The sequence below is a fragment of the Saimiri boliviensis genome, chromosome 17, assembly GCF_048565385.1.
Source record: "Saimiri boliviensis isolate mSaiBol1 chromosome 17, mSaiBol1.pri, whole genome shotgun sequence".
Lineage (NCBI taxonomy): Eukaryota > Metazoa > Chordata > Mammalia > Primates > Cebidae > Saimiri > Saimiri boliviensis.
In genome coordinates, this window is record NC_133465.1 from 49556415 (window position 1) to 49579052 (window position 22638).

Genomic DNA, 22638 nt, shown 5'->3' on the forward strand with positions numbered 1-22638 from the left:
GACGCCTGAGGCCTGAGCTCTCTGCAGGCTTATCTCATAGCCTGACTTCTGAGTACGTGGAGGTGGGGAATAGGGGTCTGGCAAGCCGTGGAGACAGGGCCAGTGCTGTGGGATCTGCAGCTGCTGTGTGTGGGAGGTGGACAGTGGGACGGCTCTCCCCTGGCAGAGTTAGCTCTTGGGCCCTTTGGCAGCTGCCCTGGCCAGCCTGGGAGGGGTCAGCTGGGGATAGGCAGTAAATATAGATCCAGGGCAGGAAGCCAGACGGCCCAGCCCTGCACTGACCTCTCGTTGGAAGTCTGGGGAGGGCAGATGTCCAGTCCCAGCACCCTCCTCTCCTGGGGTGGGGACAGCTAGCCTAGCAGCACCCTAGAATTGCTGGAAGTGGTTGGGGGGAGGGGACAGAGCCTCCAAAGGGGACCAGGGTGAGGGTAAGTGGAAAGCTGGCCAGGAGATGCTATGCCTGTGTGACCAAGTGCCCTCTCTAGGCCTCTGTTTTCTTCTCTGGTTATCTCTGTCAAAGGAGCTGTCCAGCTTCCTGGTAAGGGGCCCACTCATCAAAGGGAATTGGGGGCCCATAAGTACAAGGGCCAGGGGGCAAGATCTCCTTACAGCCCCTCCTCCCACCCCCTCTGGTCTTGCTTGTTCAGGAGAGGAAGGATTCTCAGAGCGTGATCTCATTTCTTGCTCCCCACCCACTCTCTGGGTGCTGGTCTCCCACCCTAGGGCTCAGGGTCACACTTCAGCCTGGCTCCCCTTGCTGCATAGATGCAGCCCTGTGCTGGGTCCATGCCACATACACCATGCCCACCTAGTTCAGCCAAGACCCTGGGGACCCCCGAGTCTGGGAAGGGGAATTCAAGCAAGGCACCCACTCCAACGCAGATGCATTTATTGGCAAAACCTATTCCCAGGCATCCAGGGGAAGGGTGCTAGCAGAGTGAATGATTTTTGTTTTTCACTTTCCTTGGCCTTGTTCAAGGAGCAAGGGGAGGGCGGGGCAGGGACATCCCAATCAGGATAATGATTCCAGCAGCTCTGCTCCAAGGTTGGGCTCTTCACTAGGCAAGGCCTTTACTTGCACTGTCTCCTTTAATCCTTATAACAACCCTACAAGGTAGGTGCCATTATCATCTCCATTTTACAGATGAGGAAACTGCAGTGTAGCATGGGGAAGTGGCGGAAGGTGGGTGTCAGCTTTTAGGGGCACCTGGAAAGCCTCCCATGGACTGAGCTAGCTTGGGAGGTATAAACAATGACACCCAGTGTCGGGCTGGAACCCACCACACACACACACGAGTGTGTGGCCCCAAGGCTAATGCTTCCTTGTGTGTGTGTGTGTGTGTGTGTGTGTGTGTGTGTGTGTGTGTGTTTTGAGACAGGGTCTCTCTCTGTTGCCCCCCTGGGTGCAGGTAATTCTTATGCCTCAGCCTCCCGAGCAGCTGGGATTACAGGTGCCCACAATGACCCCCAGCTAATATTTGTATTTTTCATAGAAATGGGGTTTCGCCATGTTGGCCAGGCTGGTCTTGAACTCCTGACCTCAAGTGATCCACCTACCTTGGCCTCGCAAAGTGCTGGGATTACAGGTGTGAGCCACCGTGCCCGGCTGCCTCCTCTCTTTTTTGCCACTCCCTGATTCTGTTTTCTCCATCTCTCACCACTTCCACGTCTTTCAACTCTTTTTATCTTTTTGTTTTATAAAAAAATAAATTTGCCCATGTTCTGGAGAACCCGCTGCTCCCACCCCAATTGGTCAGATCTGGGTTCTCCCCAGGATTCAGTTTAGATGGGGTTGGGGATAGTGGATCTCAAACAAGGGGCCTGGAGGTGTGTGTGAAGCCAAAGTATGATGAAAACTCTTAGAAAATACACAATTAATAAATTACAAACCCCCTCCCTGTCCCACCCCTACTTTCCCACCTTCTCCCACTCCCTATCCAAATCTAAAATCAACTGTACCTTGCCCCCCACCCACACCCCAGGGCAGGGCTTATCTCAGTCCTCTCAGAGTCCAGTGGGTCCAGGGCCCTCAGTAAATGCTTGTGGAATGAATGAATAAGTGAACTAATGAGTGCTTGGAGGGAGGAACCAAACACTTAGGAGGCCTGAGTCCCAGCCCCAATCCCTGATCATCCTCACCAGGATGCTCTCTCTGGGCCCAGAGAAGAGGGTCTCAAGGAAGGGGCTGGGAGCAGAGTAGGGAAGGGAAGGTGGACGAATGACTGACACAGGACAGAGCTCTGACCTCGAAGTCAGAAGGCCTGGTTCAAATCCCAGCTGTCCGGCTCAGTTCAAACCCCAGTCATGTGACCTTGGTCAGGTTCAAAGACAAATGATGACTGCTGTAGAATAGTCCCTGAGGAATGTACAAAGCCCTGTTTTACATGTGTCTTTGGTCCTCAGTGACCATCCTGTAATGTGGATATTATCATCAATATACCCATTTTACAGAAGAGGAAGTATAGGCCGCAAAGGTCAAGGAACTTGCCCAAGGTCACACAGCAAGCACCACCCCCACCCACCTCCCACCTTTGCTTCTACCCCTGCCTGTGCTGGGAAGAGGTAGGGCTCAGATCTGTCTTCCGGCGTGGGGTCCCCAGTGAAAGTGTGGCAACAGGAGGGACTGTGGAGCAAACACCTAATGTGGGCTCCATCAGCCATCTCCAGCCAGAAAAGCCAGGCTGCCCTTTGTGGTGGGTCTCCTGGACACCCCTTCCTTCTCCACCCACCACAGCCCTGGGGCCTCAGCTGCTGCTCCAGGAGGAGTCTGGACTCCATGAGGTGCCCATGAACTTCTGCTTTTCCTGGGAAGGTGGGGAACTGGAATGGCGGAGGAGGGTCTAGGGCCTGGAACTGCCCCTCACACAGGCATGGGCACTTCGTCGTATTCATCCTGACCGTCCTCCTCATCAAAGGCTGCTTTGGCATCATCAGCATCCAGCTGGAGGGGAGCGACAGGATGGAGAGAGGGTGAGGGACCCTGGGGCCAGGTAAGCCCTCCCCGGGCATGAAAGGCACCTCTGGAGTGGGGATTGGGTGGAGCTCTTGGGAAGAACCTTGGACCTGTCCTATTCTATCCCCCCAGCCTCTAGGACCGGCCTGAATGAGTGACTGTCAAAGCAGGAGGCAACCCTGGGGATGTGGACCCTGGCAGGGGAGCCACTGAAGAGGGGGAGCAGGGGACCTCTTCACCAGGGCGGTCCCACTGTGACCTGAGTCACGCTGTGGAAGAATTCTATTAGAGGAGTGACTCTGTCCCAGATGACTTGGCAGACGGCAGGACTTGCTGCTCAGGGGTCCCGACGGCTCACGCGCAGTACACCCTGTCCGCCTCTCGATCCTCTCCCCAGCCCTGCCGTCATTCCTCCCTTTACAGGTGAGCAAAATGAAGGCACAGAGAAACGAGACCCCGTGCTCCAGAGTGTATGCCAGGACACGGCAGGCCAGAAGCTGGACCCCAGCCCTAGCCCCAGACTACCCTCGACGCTGTCCTGCCTGTCCTAGCTCTGAGACTCGCCCCTCACAGGCTCCCAGCTCTTGTGCCCCAGGCCCAGGCAGCCACTCACACACTGAAGCTCCAGGTTCCTGAAGATGAGCGGCAGCAGGACGCGCCGCAGGGGCACGGTGAGGATGAGGACGAAAGGCAGGGCCAATGAGGCTGGCGTGGACTTCACCACCCACAGCACCACCAGGCAGATGAGCTGGATGCCCGTGAACAAGTGCATGCGCCAGGTCTTCACCTGCAGGCGAAGGCTGGGGTCAGTGTCCACTGTGCTTGGCACCCTCCACCACCCCAGGCTGGGCAGCCAGAAAAGGGCCCTGTACCCGCTTGACGTAGGGCACATCCGGGTGGTACTTGGGTGGCTTGAGCAGAAGCAGGATGCGGTCAAAGAGCTGGATGCCGCTGAGCGAAGTGACCCCCATGTAGAGGAAGATGCCAAAGAGCACAGCCAGCGGGATGCGGGACAGGATGGGTTCCATGAGGATGGACAGGCCTGTGGGAAGCGCACGCTCAGCCCAGGCTGCCTGAGCCCTGGTGCCGGTGGGGCTCAGGCCCCTATCTGGGGCTGGGAATAAAACACAGGCACCATATGGAGCTGTTTCTTTTCTTTCTTTTCCCTCCTTCCTTCCTTCCTTTCTGCTTGCTTGCTTGCTTTCTTCTTCTTCTTTTTTTTTTTTGACAGGATTTTGCTCTGTTGCCCAGGCTGGAGTGCAGTGGTGTGATCTTGCCTACAACAGCCTTGACCTCCTGGTCTCAAGTGATCCTCCCGCCTCAGCCTCCCTAGTTGCTAGGACTTTTTTTTTTTTTCTTTAATTTTTAGTAGAGACAAGGTCTCACTATGTTGTCCAGGCTAGTCTTGAACTCCTGGGCTCAAGTGATTTTCCTGTCTTGGCCTCCCAAAATGTTGGGATCCCACGCCTGACCTGGAGCCATTTCTATGTGTCATTTTTTGCTTTTGAGAAGGAGTCTTGCTCTGTCGCTCAGGCTGGAGTGTAGTGGCATGATCTTGGCTCACTGCAACCTCTGACTCCCAGCCTCAAGCAATTCTCCTGCATCAGCCTCCCAAGTAGCTGGGACCACAGGCATGCGCCACCACACCTGGCTAATTTTGTATTTTTTTTTTTTTTTTTTTTTTTTGAGATGGAGTTTCGCTCTTGTTACCCAGGCTGGAGTGCAATGGCGCGATCTCGGCTCACCGCAACCTCTGCCTCCTGGGCTCAGGCAATTCTCCTGCCTCAGCCTCCTGAGTAGCTGGGATTACAAGCACACGCCACCATGCCCAGCTAATTTTTTGTGTTTTTAGTAGAGACGGGGTTTTATCATGTTGACCAGGATGGTCTCGATCTCTTGACCTTGTGATCCACCCGCCTCGGCCTCCCAAAGTGCTGGGATTACAGGCTTGAGCCACCGCGCCCGGCCAATTTTGTATTTTTAAGAGACGTGGTTTCACCATGTTTCACTCGTGGACCATCGTGAGGTCTCCAACTCCTGACCTCAAGTGACCTACCTGCTATAGGCATGAGCCACCGCACCCAGCCTCTATGGGTCCTTTTTAGAGGTATTACCCCAATTTTACAGATGAGAAAACAGGCTCAGAGAGGTAAACAACCTGCCTAAGGCCACACAGCTGCAGAAAGTCAAACCCCTCCTGCCTTGACTTAAGCCCACTCCCTTACCCTAATGGAGGTCACAGAGGTCAAAGACAGGCATCTTTCTCCTCACCCCAGTCCAGAATGCCATCAACTTTGCCTCCTTTAAGAAATTTCCCCGAACCATTCTATCTGCAGCCATGGCACTGCCCACACCGAACCCAGCTCGACTTTTGGCTCTTCCAGAACTGACGTCAACCCCAGTGACCCTTCTTTCTTCTCCCCACACCTCCATACTATGCCTGGGGCACCGCCCCTTGTATCAGTCATGGAGCAGCTGAGCTGGAAGAGAACTTGGGGACATCTGAGGAACCCTCCAACTGTGCAGACAGGGAAACTGAGACCCAGAGACAAGGAGGGATACTGGATTAGCAGCAGGGCAGGGCCGGAACCCACAGTTCACTGGACTTCCGTTGGGTAAGGCAGAGGTGGGGTCTGGTCTGGAGCAGGCTCGGGAGTGGAGCTCCCTTCCTTCCTGCTCAGACGCCCAGCTCAGTGTCATGGCCTTTCCTCCAGGATGCCCTCATGAGTAGCAGATGCTGGGGAGATGAGGGGAAGTGGTGCAGGTTGGGCGAGGCTGGAGGATCAGCTGGGTCCGAAAGGGAAGGGGAAGGGATCGGGGGTGGGGGACTGGGCTGGGGCAGGAGGATGGTGGAGAGCCGACCCAGCTTTCACTCACCCACAAGCACAGAGACCAGGAGCCCGCTGATCCGCTGCTCTTTGACCTCCTGGATCTGGGCTGCAGCCCCTGGGGTGCTGGCTTTGCCCATGACAGTGAGGGCATTGGCGTGGGTGACGGAACGCACAGTGGTGGCACTGAGCCAGGGCATCCCAAAGAGGGCGGCCACCCCGCCCATGCCCACTACCAGCAGCAGGTCCAGGTGGAATCCAGAGCCCTTGACCATCTTGCGCTCGGGTTTGCTGACAATCAGCCTGGGGTTGGGGAAGGTGAGGGGTAAGCGGGGTTCTCCCCTGCCTCCTCCACCCCTCCTTCCTTCTCCATACTTGGTGTCCTCATAGCTCCGTTTTGTCTTCTGTGCCCCTCCCTCTTTGAGTTCCTGGCTCTCCTCCCTCCACCCTATCTTGAGAATCCAGACTCTTAAGAGCAGAAATGTCTTCAGAACATCCAAGGCTGATTCGCAGGCAATGAAGCTTCAGCTTCAGGGAGCTTTGCTTGTACGGGCCCCTCCAAGATCTAGCACCTAATTTTGTAGTTGTCATTTTGCATTCTTTTTTTTCTTTCTTTCTTTTTTTTTTTTTTTTTTGGAGTCTTGCTCTGTTGCCCAGGCTGGAGTGCAGTGGTGCAATCTCAGCTCACTGCAACCTCTGCCTCGCGGGTTCAAGTGATTTTCCTGCTTCAGCCTCCTGAGTAGATGGGACTACAGGCACACGCCACCACACCAGGCTAATTTGTGTGTTTTTAGTAGAAATGGGATTTTTACCATACTGGTCAGGCTGGTCTCAAACTCCTGACCTCACATAATCTACCCACCTTGGCCCCGAAAAGTGCTGGGATTACAGGCATGAGCCACCATACCCGACACATTGTTTTTTTCCTTAAAAAGAGCTCTCCAAATTATACAACCTCAGGTCCCACAAAACCTGGACCTGCCCCTGGCTAGTCACCATTCCTGCCAGTCGGGAAGGCCGCACGCCCACCAGGACTAGCTTGCAGTCCTGGGTCTCTTGCCTGCCTGGGAGACTGCCAGGGAAAGCTCCCACCCTCCCAGGCCCAGTCCCCACCCTGTCACTCACGTGGTGATCTGAGACTCCAGGAATATGAGGATGAAGACCAGCAGAGCAGGCAGGGCGGAGGCAAACATCATCCAGATGGGAAAGTGGGAACGCAAGCCCAGCGGGTGGATGACCCAGCCCCGGGCTGAGGAGTTGGACACCTGAAGGCCATCAGGCACTGAGAGTTTCTGTGGGAAGGGATAGAAGGTAAGAATGTCAGGGGCAAGGGGATGGGGAAGGGTGGGAGCAGGAGGAGCCAGAGTCCTGGAGGTTGGGCAGTTGGGTTGGGGGCACTTGGGAACTTAGTTACATTGAGTACTTGCTCTGTACCTAGTCATTGCACTAATCCCTTTACATCCATCTGCTCGCTCCCCACTTTATAGATGAGGACAGAGAATCAGAGAGGTTATGTAGCTTGCCCCACATCACACAGCTGATTGATGGCAGAGCTGGAATTCATGCCTAGATCTGCCTGGCTTCAAAGAATATTTCTTCCTACTGTTCTGGGTTAAGGAATGAAGGCAGCAACCTGGCCCAGCCACTTGCTTTGGCCAGAGGGGGTCCTCTGGGGCTATAAGAAGTACATGGGGCTCCCAGAGGAGGCAGGGATAGCGTAGAGGTAGTTCTAGCTGGCTTCAGGTTGGGGAGAGCTATTAAGGGGCATGCTGGGGGGTAGAAATGAGGATCTGGTGCATATCATGGTCTGAGGGCTGGGAGGAGGGGTCACCTGAGTGTAGGTATCTTCAATGAAGAAATCCACCAGGACCATGATCAGGATGGAGATGGGGACCCCGAAGTCCCCGATGACTCGACGTAGCTGGAGGCAGGTGAAAGGACCAGAGGTCAGTGCCCAGTCACTCCCGCTCCTGCCTCCCTCCTGCCCTGTATTCACCCGGTGGGCCCTGCTCTTCCAGGGGGTGCACCGGCATCTCATGCCCTGACCTACACCTCAGCCACGTCTGCCTTCTTTCTTCTTCCCACAGCAGTTCTCATGCTGGGCATGCCATGAAAGGGAGAGGGGCTTCCCAGCAGAATTAAACCCTGGGTAAGCCGGGGCCAGGGGAGTTTGGAACTGGGAATGGGAATCTGATAAAGAAGGGAAGCTAAGGGCACTGGGGAAGCTGGGGTGGGATAGGACAGTGTTGGCAAGGACAGGTGAGGAGGGAGGGTGTGCTGACCTTGCCCGGGAAGTAGGAGCTGTTCTTGAACTTGCGCAGCATCATGGCAAATAAGAAGGTACCAGCCATGAGCACAAGGGAGAGGAGGGCTGTGTTGGGCAGGGGGCCCTGAGGTTTGGGCTCTGTCGTCACGTTGTAGTCATAATTCTTCCGTAGTGGGTGGTCCTGGAAGATCTGCAGCAGAAAACCAAGGCATTCTGTTCTCTCCAGCCTTGGCTTGGGCTGGAAAGTACCACCAGCTAACTCTACCTGGCACTACCATCCATTCATTCAGCCATCTATGAATTAATCATCCATCCATTTATCCACCTCTCCATCCGTTATCCATTGATCATCCACCGATTATTCATCCATTCATTCATTATCCATCTACCCATCCATCCACCTATCTATCATCTATCTATCCACGCATTTATCCATCCATGCATCCATCCATTCATCTATCCATCATCCATCCATTCATTAACCATCAATCAGTCATCCATCCATTATCTCTCTATTCATCCATCCATCCGTCTGTCTTCTTCCTCAATTGACATGATAACAGAGGAGAAACAGGATTCTACAGCTTGGTTTTCAGGAAGACAGCCTAGCTTTGGGTGGGGAGAGTCATGGGCAGCAATGAGTGCGTGTGTATGCACATATGCATACCAGGACCTGGGAGACATAAGGCTGGAGGTGAGGAAACAAGGGTCAGGAAAGTGTCTAAAAAGAGGTTAAAAGATCTAGACACAGCCGGGCGCGGTGGCTCAAGCCTGTAATCCCAGCACTTTGGGAGGCTGAGGCGGGTGGATCACGAGGTCAAGAGATCGAGACCATCCTGGTTAACATGGTGAAACCCCGTCTCTACTAAAAATACAAAAAAATTAGCTGGGCTTGGTGGCACGTGCCTGTAATCCCAGGTACTCAGGAGGCTGAGGCAGGAGAATTGCCTGAACCCAGGAGGCGGAGGTTGCGGTGAGCTGAGATGGCGCCATTGCACTCCAGCCTGGGTAACAAGAGCGAAACTCCGTCTCAAAAAAAATATATATATATCTAGACACAGAAAGACCGTCCACCCAACAAAATCAAGGGACAACACTTAGGGTCCACTCTTCCATATAATATGCAGAGCTTAAGATGACGGAAGGCAAGCCAAGGAGCTGGGCCCTCCATCCGCAAGCCCTCTCTTGAGGACAAGCGCAGGAGAGAGAGTGGGGGACTTCAGAGGCTCCAGAGTCCCCCCTGCTCTCCGTGTGCATGTACTTTCACATGCTCAGCATCACGCCCATACTTACCCACTGCTCACATCATGTATGATCACGAACTGGACATGTGCACACAGAGACACCCTCCCATGCCTCAGCAAGAATGCTGGCCACAGGCAGCAGGTGCCAACACATACGTGGTCACAGTTAACACAGCTGCACAGTCCTGTGTGCAGACATGTGACCACACAGACACATAGGCGGCCACAGTCATATGCACAGTCACATGGTTATCTACACAGGTGGAAGCAAAGCCACACAAATGCTGCAGAGACATGTGTGAGGACACACACTGGCTCAGTCTTTTTGTTTTTTTGAGACGAAGTCTTGGTGTGTCACCCAGGCTGGAGTGCAATGGCTCGATCTCAGCTCACTGAAACCTCTGCCTCCCGGGTTCAAGCAACTCTCCTGCCTCAACCTCTCAACTAGCTGAGATTACAGGTGCATGCCACCACGCCTGGCTGACATTTTTTTTGGAGAAAGAGTCTCACTCTGTCTCCCAGGATGGAATGCAGTGGTGCGATCTCGGCTCACTGCAACCTCTGCCTCTCAGATTCCAGCAATTCTCCTGCCTCAGCCTCCCAAGTAGCTGGGACTACAGGCGCCTGTCACCACGCCCAGCTAATTTTTGTATTTTTAGTAGAGACGGAGTTTCACTATGTTGGCCAGGATGGTCTCGATCCCTTGACCTTATGATCTGCCTGCCTTGGCCTGTCAAAGTGCTGGGATTACAGGCATGAGCCATTGCACCTGCGATTTTTGTATGTTTAATAGAGATGGGGTTTCACTGTGTTGACCTGGCTGGTCTTGAACTCCTGACCTCAGGTGATCCACTCGCCTTGGCCTCCCAAAGTGCTGGGATTATGGGCATGGGCACCATGCCCGGCCAGTGGCCCAGGCCCAGTCACATACACAGCCTCCCATATGTGTTAACATCCCCATAAGCCCCCACCTTGATCAGCTTGGAGAAGGTCTCATAGATGAAGATGAGGGAGATGAGGAAGGAGAAGATCTCCTGGGTGTAGCGGGAGATGAAGCGGACCAGGAAGCTGCCCTCGAAGGCCACCACTAACACCACCAACAGGATGAGCCAGAAGCCGATCCACACGCGGCCCACGATGTACTCCAGACCATTGATCTCACAGAACTGCAGGTGGCCAGAGGAAGTCAGTCAGACAAAGAGGGCCTCGGGGCAAGGCACTGGGCATGAGGCAGGTGGGGCAGGGGACATGACAGGGTCAGGGTCCGTGGGGCGAGGACAGAGCTACCGAGAAGAAGGCTTCCTCAAACACCAGCAGTGGTCCTGAGAAGCCGACCACGAGCAGGGGCTGAGCCCCCAGCAGGGCGAAGAGAATGCCCTGCACTGCAGTGGAGATCAGCAGCTCCGACACACCCATCTGGTTTCGGGTCTTTTCTCCTGTGGGTAGAGGTCACAGTGGGGTCAAGGTCAGGAGATCATTTCCAGGGGCTCATAGAGCAAGTCAAGGGTGGGCTAATGCAGGGGTCTAGAGGATCAGATAGAGTCATAAGTCAGGACCGAGACAGAGGCCAGAGGGTCACAGGTGAGAGTTAGGGAGACAGGTATCGGTACTAACCCAGGAGGCCACCGAAGGTGATGGCAGGTGACAGGGCAGCAAAGTAGATGAAGATGACGGCAGCCAGGACCTGGGGGCTCAACGCATCTGTGATGTCACTCAGGTAATAGGGGTAGCGGCGCCGGATGTCACGCACCAGGCCCCCGAAGAACTGGCCTGTCTGCTGCAGAGGATCGTCTGGGCCCTCGGGGCCCCCTAGGCCCCCATTTAGGTCTGTGGTGGAGGATAAGAGCAAGGTCAGAGGGAGTAGCTGGAGGAGGTGAGGGGAGAGGGGACTGGAAGGCATAGCGGAGAGTGTCTGATGGGAATGGGGTGGCCATGAAGGCTGGGCGATGTGGGCGGAGAAGCAGTTAAGAAGAACACATGATGGGAGAGAGAGGCTGTGCTGAGGCATCTGGGGGCCAATGGGGGCTCAGAAAGTCTTGGCTGGGCAGGGCAGGTACCTAGGCCCTTGTAGAAGCTGGAGTCTGGCTTGGCAGGGCTGAGCTGGTAGCGCCTTCGAAGAAGCTCCCTCTGCACGGGCACTAGACTGAGCAGGGCCTGCTCGGAGGGGGCGTCTGTGGGAGGCAGCACGAGGCTGCAGTCCAGGAAGCCCTCCAAGGAGCGCACCAGTTCCCCTCGGCTCTGAGCCACGTAGGCATCGACGCGGAACACCTAGGGGCAGGAGAGAGGGTCAGGGCTGCCCGGACCTACGGAGGGAAAGGACCCCGGAGCCCACGGCCGGGGCCTCCAGGGACCAGAAGCCCCTCATGCAGCTCCCATTGCCAGGAACTGCTTTTCCTGACCCCTCCCACCCCTACTCCCCACTAAGAAAGGGCTCTGGGGGGACAGACAGCGGCCCTGGGTGGGGAAAGCAGAAGGAACGGCAGCTAACCTGGTGGGTTAAGCAGATTAGAAGTAACTACAGCTGCCCAGGCCCGACCAAGCCAGACCTGACCAGGCGGAACCAGGTCAGAGTGGACTGGACTGGACCCAGCCAGGCCAAAGCCAACCACACGAGACCAGGCCAGGGCAGACAGAGCTGGGCCGGACCGCACACACTGACTGCCCGCCAGGTGGGATAGCAGCAGCTGGATTAGGCTGAATGGGTCAAAGCAGTGAACGTAGAGCAAGCCAGGTCAGGCTGGAGAGCGGGCCTCAGCCACTGGCCAGCTCCGAGCTTCTCCAACCCAGCCTTCTCCGGCCCTTCCTCACCCTCTCCGACATGAGGGTAGCAGCAGCCCGGCCGAGCTGGGTGTAATCAATGTGGGGGTCCTCGGGTCCCAGCAACACAAAGAGGAAGCGCACGGGCACGGGCAGCTCCACCGCCTCCAGCTCCGCCGCCTCCTGCAGCCGCACAAAGCCCAGCACGGGCCGCTCCAGGAAGGCGGCACGGCCTGTTGGGGACAACAGGATCAGGCCAGGCAGAGGGGCCCAGGGTGGGTGTGCTGAAGAGATGGGGCTGCCGGGCTCCAGGCTGAGGGAAAGACAGGCTGGGCCAGGACCCAAGGGGTGTGGAGGGCTGAGAGTAGAGACACCTGTTCTTACCCACTAGCACCAGCGTGGCCTCTGAATCCGGGGGAATCTTTTCCAGAATTCCAGATGGTGCCCGCCCTTCTGCGTCCCCGTCTCCCTGTGGGAAGGAGGGTGGTGAAGGGAGTCCTTGGTCTCCTCTGATCCTGGGAGACCTGGGCCTCCTCCCCTTCCTTCCCTTCCCATTCTTGCTTGCCACCATGTTCAGGTGGGGGGGCTTCCCAACTCTCCTGGCACACCCCAGGCGCAGGGGTGCTTCTGGTCCCCTGCTTGTGGCCAATTGATCAGGACCTCTGCTGGTGTTTGAGGAAGCTCTCTCCTTGCCCCCACCCTGACCCTGACCCTATAACTGACTCACCTGCTCACAGAAGAGCTGCGTCTCCAGTGAGGGGTGTTGGGGGAGCAGAGGCTGTGAAGGATCCCCAGAGCGCGTCAGGACTGCAGGCTTCACGCCCCCTAGGACCTCAAGCTCTCCAGCATGGCTGCAGGACGGACAGGGGACGTGGGCTGAGTAAGCTGCTCAGGTTGAGCTCTCAGTGCTGGGAGGGATCAAGGGTGAGCATCAAGTGACTAGGGTAGACATCAAAGGTAGATATTTGGGATGTTCCAGACCAGACCAGAGAGAGCCTGGGACGGAAGGCGAATCAGAGCCTCCTCTCCAAGGATGATGCAGATGTGAGTGGGTGCCTCTGTCTGGAAGGACTAGGCAGGATCAAAAGAGTGTCTAGAGAAAAGGGCCTTGAGGATCTGTCCACCTGTGGACCAGCAGCCCCAACTCAGCATGGGACATGGCCATCCCTTTCAAGGTGTCAGAGGTGGGAGCCATAGTAGAGGAAAAGTGGGCCCCTGGGCCCCAGAGGAAACCTTGGAGCAAGTGGGCTGGAGAAGTGGGCTGTGGGATATGGAATCCAGGCCCTGGCAGGCAGCGCACCTGTGTATGAGCAGCAGGGCCCGGAGCAGCGTCTCTCGGTCCTGAGGCCGGATCTGCTCCTCATAGATAAACCTGTCCAGCAGTTGGTTGGCCACTCCAGCCAGGGAGGTCTCTTGCAGGTCCAGGAGAACAGTACCTGCAGGCAGTGGAGGAGTGAGCTGGGAGGCTGGGCCACAGCCGCTAACGACAAGCCTCACCTACAGGGGGCCAGAGGGGCCCAGGAGGCTCACCCTTGGTGAAGACTCTGTGCAGCTCCAGGAGGCTCCAGAAGGTGAGGTGAGAGAGGTGCGGGCGGCCCCAGGCCCCGTTCTCTCCCAGGTTCTCCTCCAGTCGCACCCAGCGCACCGCCTCCATCCATCTCAGCTCCTGGTTCCTTTCATCCATCACCAGTTCCTGCAGCTCCACATAGACCTGTGGCCCCGTAGACCTGAGTTAGTCCATCAGGCCCCGGGCATGGCCGTGGGGAGCCTGAAACCCCAGGGCAGAGTGGGCACCCAGCTGCTCTCGAAAGAGACTCATGCTTGTGGGGCTTGGATCCCTGTGCTGAGGGGGTCCCTAGATACAGCTCACACCCCTCCCCTATGTCCCAACTTCTTGGCCAGGCCCTCACCCCATAGCAGAAGGTATTTGGAGAACCCCGACCCAAAGGGATGCTGGAGAGGCCACGGGGAGGGAAAGGAGTGGGAAGCGGGGGCCTGGCAGGCTGAGGCTAAAGGGGACTTTGGCGTCATCGGTCAATCTCCAGCCTCTGTGATTGTTGCATGGATGCGCCTCAGCATGTCCCTGGGGCCAGGTGACCGCTCCAAGGGCCATAGCTGAGGGCTGGCCCGAATTCCTAACCAGCTAGACGGTCCTGCACCCAGCGGGGAACTGGGGGGCCTGGGCAGAGGAGAACAAGTCTTTAATTCTATGCTTCCCCAGTGACAGCAGACAGGGCCTGAGGGCCTGGAGACTCGGCCCTGGGCAGTCAGGTTATCTCTGCCCATGGTGCTCCTGGAAGGAGGCCCAGGCCTCACCATCAGTGGGGTGTCCTCTTCCCCCCCACCTATTTCCTGGGACCTTCACTCCTCTGTCTGCTGCAGAGTCTCCCCCAGCCTGAAGCTGCCCCCATCCCCTCGCTCTTCTCTTCCCCTGGTCAAATGGTGGGTCCCAGAGCCAGCATGAGAGACAAGGGGGAGACTGGGGTCCTCACCTCGTGGGTACCAGGGCGTGGTGATGTGGTGTGGTAGTCTGTGGCTGTTGCCTCGGTGTCGTGAGCTGAAAACCGGAGGTCGGTCAGTGTCGCCCTGACTGTCCCCCCGCCCGAGGCCCTTCACCACCCACCGTGAGCCTTGGAGACCCAGGCTTGGGCGGGTGCCCCTTCTTTCTCAGTGCCCCTGGCTGGGCCTCTGGTGCCCTATCTCACACTGGCCACTCAGAAGAATGGGGCTCCCCACACGTGTGCTGGGACCAGCCTGGGGCTCCCCATCTGAGCCTTGTGGAGGACACCTGAGACTCAGCCGGGGTGGGACGGGGGCGAGCCCCTCCACAGTGATGAAGTGAAGGGACCTCTCAAAGGTGACTGCAGAGCCATGAATGGCAATTTTCAGGACTCTCCAAGGACCTCCTCCCTCCCCTGCTGCTCTGAGACCAGACCAGACTCTGTTCCCTCTTCCCACCTGCTTCAATGAGCCCGCCAGCCAGCGCCGTGTCTCACTGAGCTCAGGAACCAGGGTGGGTCAGCCCCTTATATTCCCCCGCCCCACCCCCAGCCCTCATTTCCCAGAGGGGCCTCTTAACTTCAATCCCAATTGCCAGCACTTAAGTCCTGTTGACAGTAAACAGGTCCTGCCTGGGGCTTCCCACCTAAGACCTTGGGCTGGCCTGGGAAGGCAGGGTGGTTCCTGGTGTCCTTCTGCCCAGGAGGGTCCCCACAAGCCCCTCGTTTCTCAGGACCTCTTTCCCCAAGAACAGGCCCGGTTTCTGGCCTGGAAGCTGGCATTGGATGGGCACAGATGGCATGTGGGCTAGCGCCCTTGTCCCAGACGGGCTGCCCGCCCTTCTCACACATCGCAGGGGCACTGGATGGGTGACTGCCCTGCTCTCCCAGCCACCTCCTGTGGTCATTTCAAACAAAATTGTTTATCCTTCAATCAGCTGGAATTGTGGGGAGAGCTGCCTGTGGGGTTTGGGAGGAGGACTGTGGAGAAGGGGAGACAAGTGCCCCTCTTGCTCCTGTCTAGGGTTCAGCAGCTCATCCCGGCAGAGGGAGGGAGAGGGAGCTCACTTGCTGGCTCCTCCACCTGAGGCTCGAGGACTCCTGGGTCTGCATATTCCTCCTGCTCCAGATTCTCCTCCATCACGTCTTCGTAATCATCCTGCGGGAAGTGGTCATGGAGCCTGGGCTGTGAGGGGCTCTTCAACCCCCCAGGAAGATAGGAGGCTAGGGCCGGGTCCCCAGAGCCTCCGGGCGGGAGTGCTGCGACGCCAGGAAACACCCACCTGCAGCTCATCCATGGCGCAGTCCCGAGTGTCCAGTTGTCCACGGTGATCCAAGCCACCAGCATAACCCGCACCACGGGTCCCTGCAGCAGAGGGCACAGGCTGAGTGGGGCACATTCCAGAGTCTCCAGGTCCATGTGGCAGAGGCTGGGATCCACGTGTTGGAGGTGGTAGGGTTAGAAGTGTGGAAGGAATGAGAAGGAGCTGGATTTGCAGGTGTGAGGTAGGTGGGCAGGGGCCATGAGAGAGGGGCAGTGCAGGGAAGAGTAAGTCTGGCTGGCACAAGCAAAGGATGTTTGGGGAAGACGGGCAGGTGACCTTCAGGTCCAACTCCTCCTTCATTCTCCAGTCTTCACCTGGCCTCTTCCTACCCACCCCTGGGACTCAGGCAATGCCAGGGTACATGACTGGTCCCTTCTTCAGGGGGCTTAGCACCCCTGAGGGGCTCTAAAAGCATGCTCTTCTCTTAGAAATAGCGGCTGCCCACTGGGCACAGCTGCAGCATCCTTGGGAGCAGGCACAGGTCTGGATGATGTGGTCCTACTTCTCTCCCTGGCCCCATCTTGGACCCTGTCTCTCTTGCTCTCTCGCCAACTTGCCCATATGGTGACCTCCTGTGGCTCCTAGAACTTGCCAAGCCCTTTCCTGTCCCAGGGTCTTTGCACATCCAGCTGTCCACATCCTGGACACCCTCCCACAACACCTCAGCCCTTCGCGCGTCTTGGCCCAGATGTCTGCTCTTCAGAGGCCCTCCCTGACCACCCTGACCCAATCTGTCATTTTCTGGTTTCTTTTCTTCCTTCTTTTTTTCTCCTTTCTTCTTTCTTTCTTCCTTTCTTTCCCTCCCATCCTTCCTTTCTCTTTCTTTTTCCTTCCTTCCTTTCTCTTTCTTTCTTTCTTTCTTTTTTTTTTTTTTAAGAGACAGAGTTTCACCATATTGGTCAGACTGGTCTCGAACTCCTGACCTCAGGTGATCCACCTGCCTCGGCCTCCCAAAGTGCTGGGATTACAGGCGTGAGCCACTGCGCCCGGCCCTTCCTTCCTTCCTTCCTTCCTTCCTTCCTTCCTTCCTTCCTTTCTCTCTTTCTTTCTTTCTTTCTCTTTCTCTCTCCTTTTTTGCAACAGGGTCTCACTGTGTCACCCAGGCTTAGAGTGCAGTGGCATGATCATAGTCACTGCAGCCTTGAACTCCTGGGCCCAGGGGATCCTCCTGACTCAGCCTCCTGAGTAACTGGAATTACAGGCAGGACACAGTGCCCAGCAAATTTAAAAAAAATAAATTTTTTTTTTTTTTTTTTTTTTTTTTTTGGTAGAAACAGGGTCTCACTGCCTCAGCTTGGGCTGGTTTCTTTCTTTCTTCTTCTTCTTCCTCTCTGCCTCCTCCTCCTTCTTTTTTTGAGAGAGGGTCTCCCTATGTTACCCAGGCTGGAGTACAGTGGCATGATTACAGCTCACAGCAGCCTCAAACTCCTGGACTCAAGTGATCCTCCCACCTCAGCCTCCAGAGTAGCTGGGACCACAGGCACACACCACCATGCCTGACTAATTTTTAAATGGTTTCTTGGTTGGCTGTGGTGGTTCACACCTGTAATCCTAACACTTTGGGAGGCTGGGGTGGGCAGATTGCTTGAGCTCAGAAGTCTGAGACCAACTGGGCAACATGGTGAAACCACGTGTCTACAAAAATACAAAAATTAGCTGGGTATTTTGGTGCACAACTGTAGTCCCAGCTACTTGAGAGGCTGAGGTGGGAGGATCACCTGAGCCTGGGAGGCAGAGGTGGCAGTGAGCTGAGATGGCACCACTGCACTCCAGCCCGGGTGACAGACTGAGACTTTCTCAGAGGAAAACAAACAAACAGCAACAACAACAAAATGGTTTCTTGATTGATTTGTGTTCACGTCTCAATCCCCATGAAATTCCCCACTCCTAGCATAGTAGTAGTAGTGGTAGCAGCATTCCCCACTCCGCACATAGTAGGCACTCAATAAACATTTGCTGAATGACTGTAAGAATAGCTCCCTATTGCAGGCTTGGGCTCTGGGACTGGGGAGCCAGGAAGACTAGGCCCCAGCCAAGAGGCCTCTGAGCTCTGGGGCTCCGTTTCCTTAGTTGTGTCCCTAGCAGAGAGACGGTGGCCCTTCCCAGGAATGTGAGGGCAGGCCCAAGGGGAGGACAGGGTCACCTAAGGTGGCCCCAGACTGGGTGTGGAGGTGACTCCTTTCCCTCTCGCCCACTGACGCGCAGGGCATTGTGGTGGCAGGGAATTGGGTTGGGCCAACAAAGGTTCTCACTCTGTGCCTGGCGTGCTGAGCACTGGGGGCTCAAGGGAAGGGTGCTGAGCTGAGCGAGGCCCATTACTGCTCTCAAGAAGCTTCTAGCCCTGACAGGGAGGCAAACCAGGAATACGGGGCAGCCTCAGTGCTTCCGAGGTGATGTGGACCCCAGGGGCCGAATGTGCTGAGTGCCAAGGATCTGCATGGCAGGAGGAAGAGCAGGACCCATTGGCGGCTCCCAGGGGCAGGAGAGACCCTGGAGGAGGCAGTCACTGGAGCTGGCCCTAAAGCACCGGTGAGATTTGAAGGGCTGGGAGCCTAGATGTGAGGCATGGCTTGGCAGAGCTGCACAGGTGGACTGAGCGAGGTGGGAAAAGGCCACTTGCGGGCACGGGGTGGGGAGCAGGATACAGAAGGGGCTGAGCAGGCTGGGCACAGTGGCTCACGCCTGTAATCCCAACACTTTGAGAGGCCAAGGTAGGCGAATCTCCCGAGGTCAGTAGGTTGAGACCAGCCTGGCCAACATGGTGAAACCCTGTCTCTACTAAAAATATAAAAATTAGCTGGGCATGGTGGTGGGCGCCTGTAATCCCAGCTACTCAAGAGGCTGAGGCAGGAGAATTGCTTGAACCCAGGAGGCGGAGGTTTCGGTGAGCCGAGATCGCGCCATTGCACTCCAGCCTGTGTAACAAGAGTGAAACTGTCTAAAAAAAAAAAGTCGAGCTTGGTGGCTCACACCTGTAATCTCAGCACTTTGGGAGGCCGAGGTGGGTGGATCATGAGGTCAAGAGATTGAGACCATCCTGGCTAACACGGTGAAACCCTGTCTCTACTAAAAATAAAAAAAGATAAAAATAAAAAAATTAGCTGGGTGTGGTGGCACACACCTGTAGTTCCAGCTCCTCAGGAGGCTGAGGCAGGAGAATCGCCTGAACCCGGGAGGTGGAGGTTGCAGTTAACCGAGATCGTGCCACTGCACTCCAGCCTGGGCAACAGAGTGAGACTCCATCTCAAAAGAAGAAAAGAAAGGGTTGTGCGGAGAACCTGCTTTCTGAGGAATGGGTGACCTGCAGTCCTGGAGGTAGGGTGGTGATTACTGGGTCTCACCAGACTGGAGAAAGGGAGAGGTCCCTGCCTTGGCAGGTGGGGCAAGTGACGGGGTGGGAAAGAAGAGTCCAGGAGCCTAAAGAGGGGGTAGTGACCTACTGCAGGGCCTGGCTTTCCTCCTGAGGACCCTGGTTACCCACCTTTTCTCTCTCCCTCTTTACCTCCTCCGTCTCTGCTTCTCCCAAAGTTTCTCTTTCTCTTCCATCTTTTTTTTTTTTTTTTTTTTTTTTTGGGATGGAGTCTTGCTCTGTTACCTAGGCTGGAATGCAATGGCACAATCTTGGCTCACTGCAACCTCCGCCTCCTAGGTTCAAGCAATTCTCCTGCCCCAGCCTTCCAAGTAGCTGGGACTACAGGCGCCCACCATACCTGGCTAATTTTATATTTTTAGTAGAGACAGGGTTTCTCCATGTTGGTCAGGCTGTTCTCGAACTCCTGATCTCAGTTGATCCTCCTGCTTCCGCCTCCCAAAGTGCTGGGATTACAGGAGTGAGCCACCACACCCGGCCTTCTCTTCCATCTTTATTCACTTTCTTCTTTCTCTGGACTTGCCCATGCACTTTCTTAGGCCTCAGATCCTGAGTGGCCTCAAGGGCGTCTAAGGCTTAGGTACTAAAAGTCTCACCCATGGGGCTGGGACTGTGGTCTTGGTTGCCCATCCGAGGAGTGGATGGTCAGAGGGGCCCTCAAAGCTGGAGAATCCAGAGGTCCAGGCTGCCTCTCTGCCACTGACGTGCTGGCAGCTACCAGTCTCTCGGCCTCAGTCACCCCATGTGTATAATGGGAGGGCCTTCCTGCCAGGGTTCTGAGACATCAGTGAGAAAGAAGAGGGGAAAACGGAGGTGCCTTTACCTCAGCTGGAGACGTACAGGGTGCGCCCATGACCCAGATTGCTACCCGCCAGCCCGGCTGTCCCCTAGCTGCAGGCCTTGTGCTGCCTACCACTGATAAGGGCCTGGACCCAGATCGCTGCCCCAAGTTTGGAAGTGCACCAGACACCTGGCCAGCCAGCCAGCTGGCCAGGGCCAGGCCAGATAAGGGTGAGCAGGACATCTGAGCCTCGAAGGTATAGCACAGATGGGAAGACCCTGGGGGACGGGGGTAGTGGTTAACCAGATGACAGGGACGGCTTCCTAGTGGTGTGACACCACCTTTGTGTCATCAGCTTGAACCGCACAAAGGACTGTGCTGCCTTAACTCTTAGAATCCGCAAAGCTCTCTGTGAAGTGGTTTGGGGATTCTAAGAGGAAGAAGAGTAATGTCATTAGTCCATTCTCCAGATGCGAAAGCTGAGGTTCAGAGACGTTTGCCTGTTTTGGCCACCCAGCAGGTAGGGGTCAGAGGCAGGTCACAGCCTGTCCTACCTGACTCCGCCACATCCCTAAGCACTATGCTTCCCAGTTGCTTCCCAGAAAACAACTGTTAGCCGGTTTAGAGTTAGTGGTTAAGAGCACGGACTCTGCAGCTGGACTGCCTGGGTTCAAAGCCCAGCCCTGCCATTTACTAACTACAAGTGACTTCAACTCTCTGTGCCTCAGTATTCTCATCAGTAAAACGGGGGTGATAATAATGACGGCCACCTGACAGACCTGTTGTAAGCATTAAGGAAGTTTACATCTGTCAGGCGCTTAGAACAGTGCCTGGCATACAAGGGGGTCCATGAAAATGTTGCTGTCATCATCCCTGCTGCTGGGGTTAGGGTCAGCCTTGTCATCCTCATTCCCCCTCTGATCTGCCCTCAGTTCCCAGGGAATTAGCCTGAGCTAAGGGTTTTAAGATTCTCAGGTGGTGGCCGGGCGCGGTGGCTCACACCTGTAATCCCAGCACTTTGGGAGGCCGAGGCGGGTGGATCACAAGGTCAAGAGATCGAGACCATCCTGGTCAACATGGTGAAACCCCGTCTCTACTAAAAATACAAAAAATTAGCTGGGCATGGTGGCGCGTGCCTGTAATCCCAGCTACTCAGGAGGCTGAGGCAGGGGAATTGCTTGAACCCAGGAGGCGGAGGTTGCGGTGAGCCGAGATCGCGCCATTGCACTCCAGCCTGGGTAACAAGAGCGAAACTCCGTATCAAAAAAAAAAAAAAAAAAAAAAAAAGATTCTCAGGTGGTGGGAGTCTCCACAGTTCCCTCCAATACTGATCGCTCTGGGCATGGAGCCAGGTGCCCAGGTAAACCCCTGGAAGTGTCCCACAGGGGATGCTGTGTCAGCTGACATACTGCTTCCTAGGTGGGAGGTGGGGTGGCCTGAGGACCCCGATGAGGAAGGAAGGAGGAGTCTGGGGTGGATGAGACCTGAGCCTGTGGGATCCAACAAGCTGACCGAGGACTCACGCCTGGAGGATATCAGATACCCTGCCCCCTGCAACACACACACCAGAGCCCGCACACCTCCGCTGCCGTGAGCCACCTGCCACCTTCCTCTCTTCAGGTGCCAATGGACCTGTTCCCCCTTAGGGCCAGCACAGGAATGGTAACATTCTCACCCTACCCACCTGCACCCCTTTGGACGTCAGGAGCCTTGCCCACCTGGGCATAGATTCAGGCTGGGCACCTGCAGAAACCCTCAGGGCAGGCACCAAGGGACCCTCCCAACCCCTCCCTGCCCTGCCCACCTGCTCACGAGCCTCAGGGTCCCTCGGCGAAGTCCTGCAGCCGCCGGTGCCCTCTGCGACCAGCTACGTTCCCACTGGTTCTGACAGCACCAGTGCCCTGGGGGCAGCTCACAAACCCCTGACTCATTCCCCCGCCTCCTAATCTGCCCGCCCCACTGGCCCTGGGAGCCCCTTCCCACCCCCCACCCCCCGCCTGCTCCCACCGGGTGCCCAGTAAACAGAGTTATCTCTCACCCACATCTGGACAGCTGTGAGTGTGGCCCACCCCACCCGCCTGGCCAGCCCCCAAGGCCTCCCGGGGCCCTCCTGGTCCCCAGGGTTCTCTCTGCTCTTCCTTTACGGAGGAAGGTTTGATCGCTGTGTCCTCAGAGCTCTCAGTTCCCCCGGCAGGAAGGCACTGGCCTCCAGAAGTCCCTGTCCTGCCTCTGTCCATCCTCCACTCTGGCCAGGCCTTTCTGCTCTGGCCCCAGGGTGCAAGGGCGCCTGCTCCTGTCGCCTCTCTTGGTGTCTGTGCTAGGATTCACTCCTCCACTGCAGTCTTCTCCACAAGGACCCGCTCAGCGCTCACGGGGCACAGGAAGCCCCTCCCCTCCTTGATCCAGACCAGGACTCCCTGGCCACACTCTCCCTAAGACCCTGGCTGGCTCTAAAGAGCTGGCTCCTGGACACTAAGACACTGACATGCAGTCAACCTGAAACAATGTGAGCTCAACAAAACAACCATCCCCACACTGAGCCCTTCAGCGCACAAAGCCCTAATGTCTGGGCACACTGGCTCCTCTGTAGGCAGCCCGGCCCAGGCCCCCGGGCCA

At 56.3% G+C, this 22638-nt stretch overlaps 1 protein-coding gene across 3 annotated transcripts; it reads right to left on the minus strand.

Annotated features, from left to right (window-relative positions):
• Window positions 1-2712: 2712 nt before the first annotated feature.
• Window positions 2713-21936, minus strand: SLC4A1 (solute carrier family 4 member 1 (Diego blood group)). Of its 3 annotated transcripts, none has more exons than XM_010331488.3 (20): window positions 21827-21936; window positions 15830-15912; window positions 15615-15705; window positions 14541-14605; window positions 13579-13759; window positions 13349-13484; window positions 12776-12899; window positions 12433-12517; window positions 12100-12281; window positions 11349-11559; window positions 10906-11118; window positions 10579-10727; window positions 10263-10457; window positions 8064-8237; window positions 7613-7702; window positions 6907-7073; window positions 5831-6084; window positions 3826-3995; window positions 3567-3740; window positions 2713-2941 (listed from the first exon to the last, which is right to left on the minus strand). In XM_010331488.3, exons 2-20 carry the CDS (start codon window positions 15842-15844, stop codon window positions 2861-2863), a joined length of 2757 nt encoding a protein of 918 aa, XP_010329790.3. In that variant the 5' UTR covers window positions 15845-15912; window positions 21827-21936; the 3' UTR covers window positions 2713-2860. The 3 variants fall into 3 exon arrangements, with proteins under 3 accessions (XP_010329790.3, XP_074245213.1, XP_010329791.1); XM_074389112.1 differs by having other exon boundaries at window positions 15830-15976; XM_010331489.3 differs by lacking the exons at window positions 15615-15705; window positions 15830-15912; window positions 21827-21936 and adding an exon at window positions 15007-15067.
• Between the last annotated feature and the right edge of the window lie 702 nt (window positions 21937-22638).

What these genes read in the sequence shown, in the direction of transcription:
- SLC4A1 (XM_074389112.1), bottom strand. Translation starts at nt 15,946, where the DNA reads ATGTGCCCCACTCAGCCTGTGCCCTCTGCTGCAGGGACCCGTGGTGCG. An exon ending in GCGCCATGGATGAGCTGCAG is followed by an intron (nt 15,706 to 15,829) that starts GTGGGTGTTTCC and finishes CACTTCCCGCAG; the next exon opens with GATGATTACGAAGACGTGAT. An exon ending in TTGAGGAAGCCTTCTTCTCG is followed by an intron (nt 10,458 to 10,578) that starts GTAGCTCTGTCC and finishes GGCCACCTGCAG; the next exon opens with TTCTGTGAGATCAATGGTCT.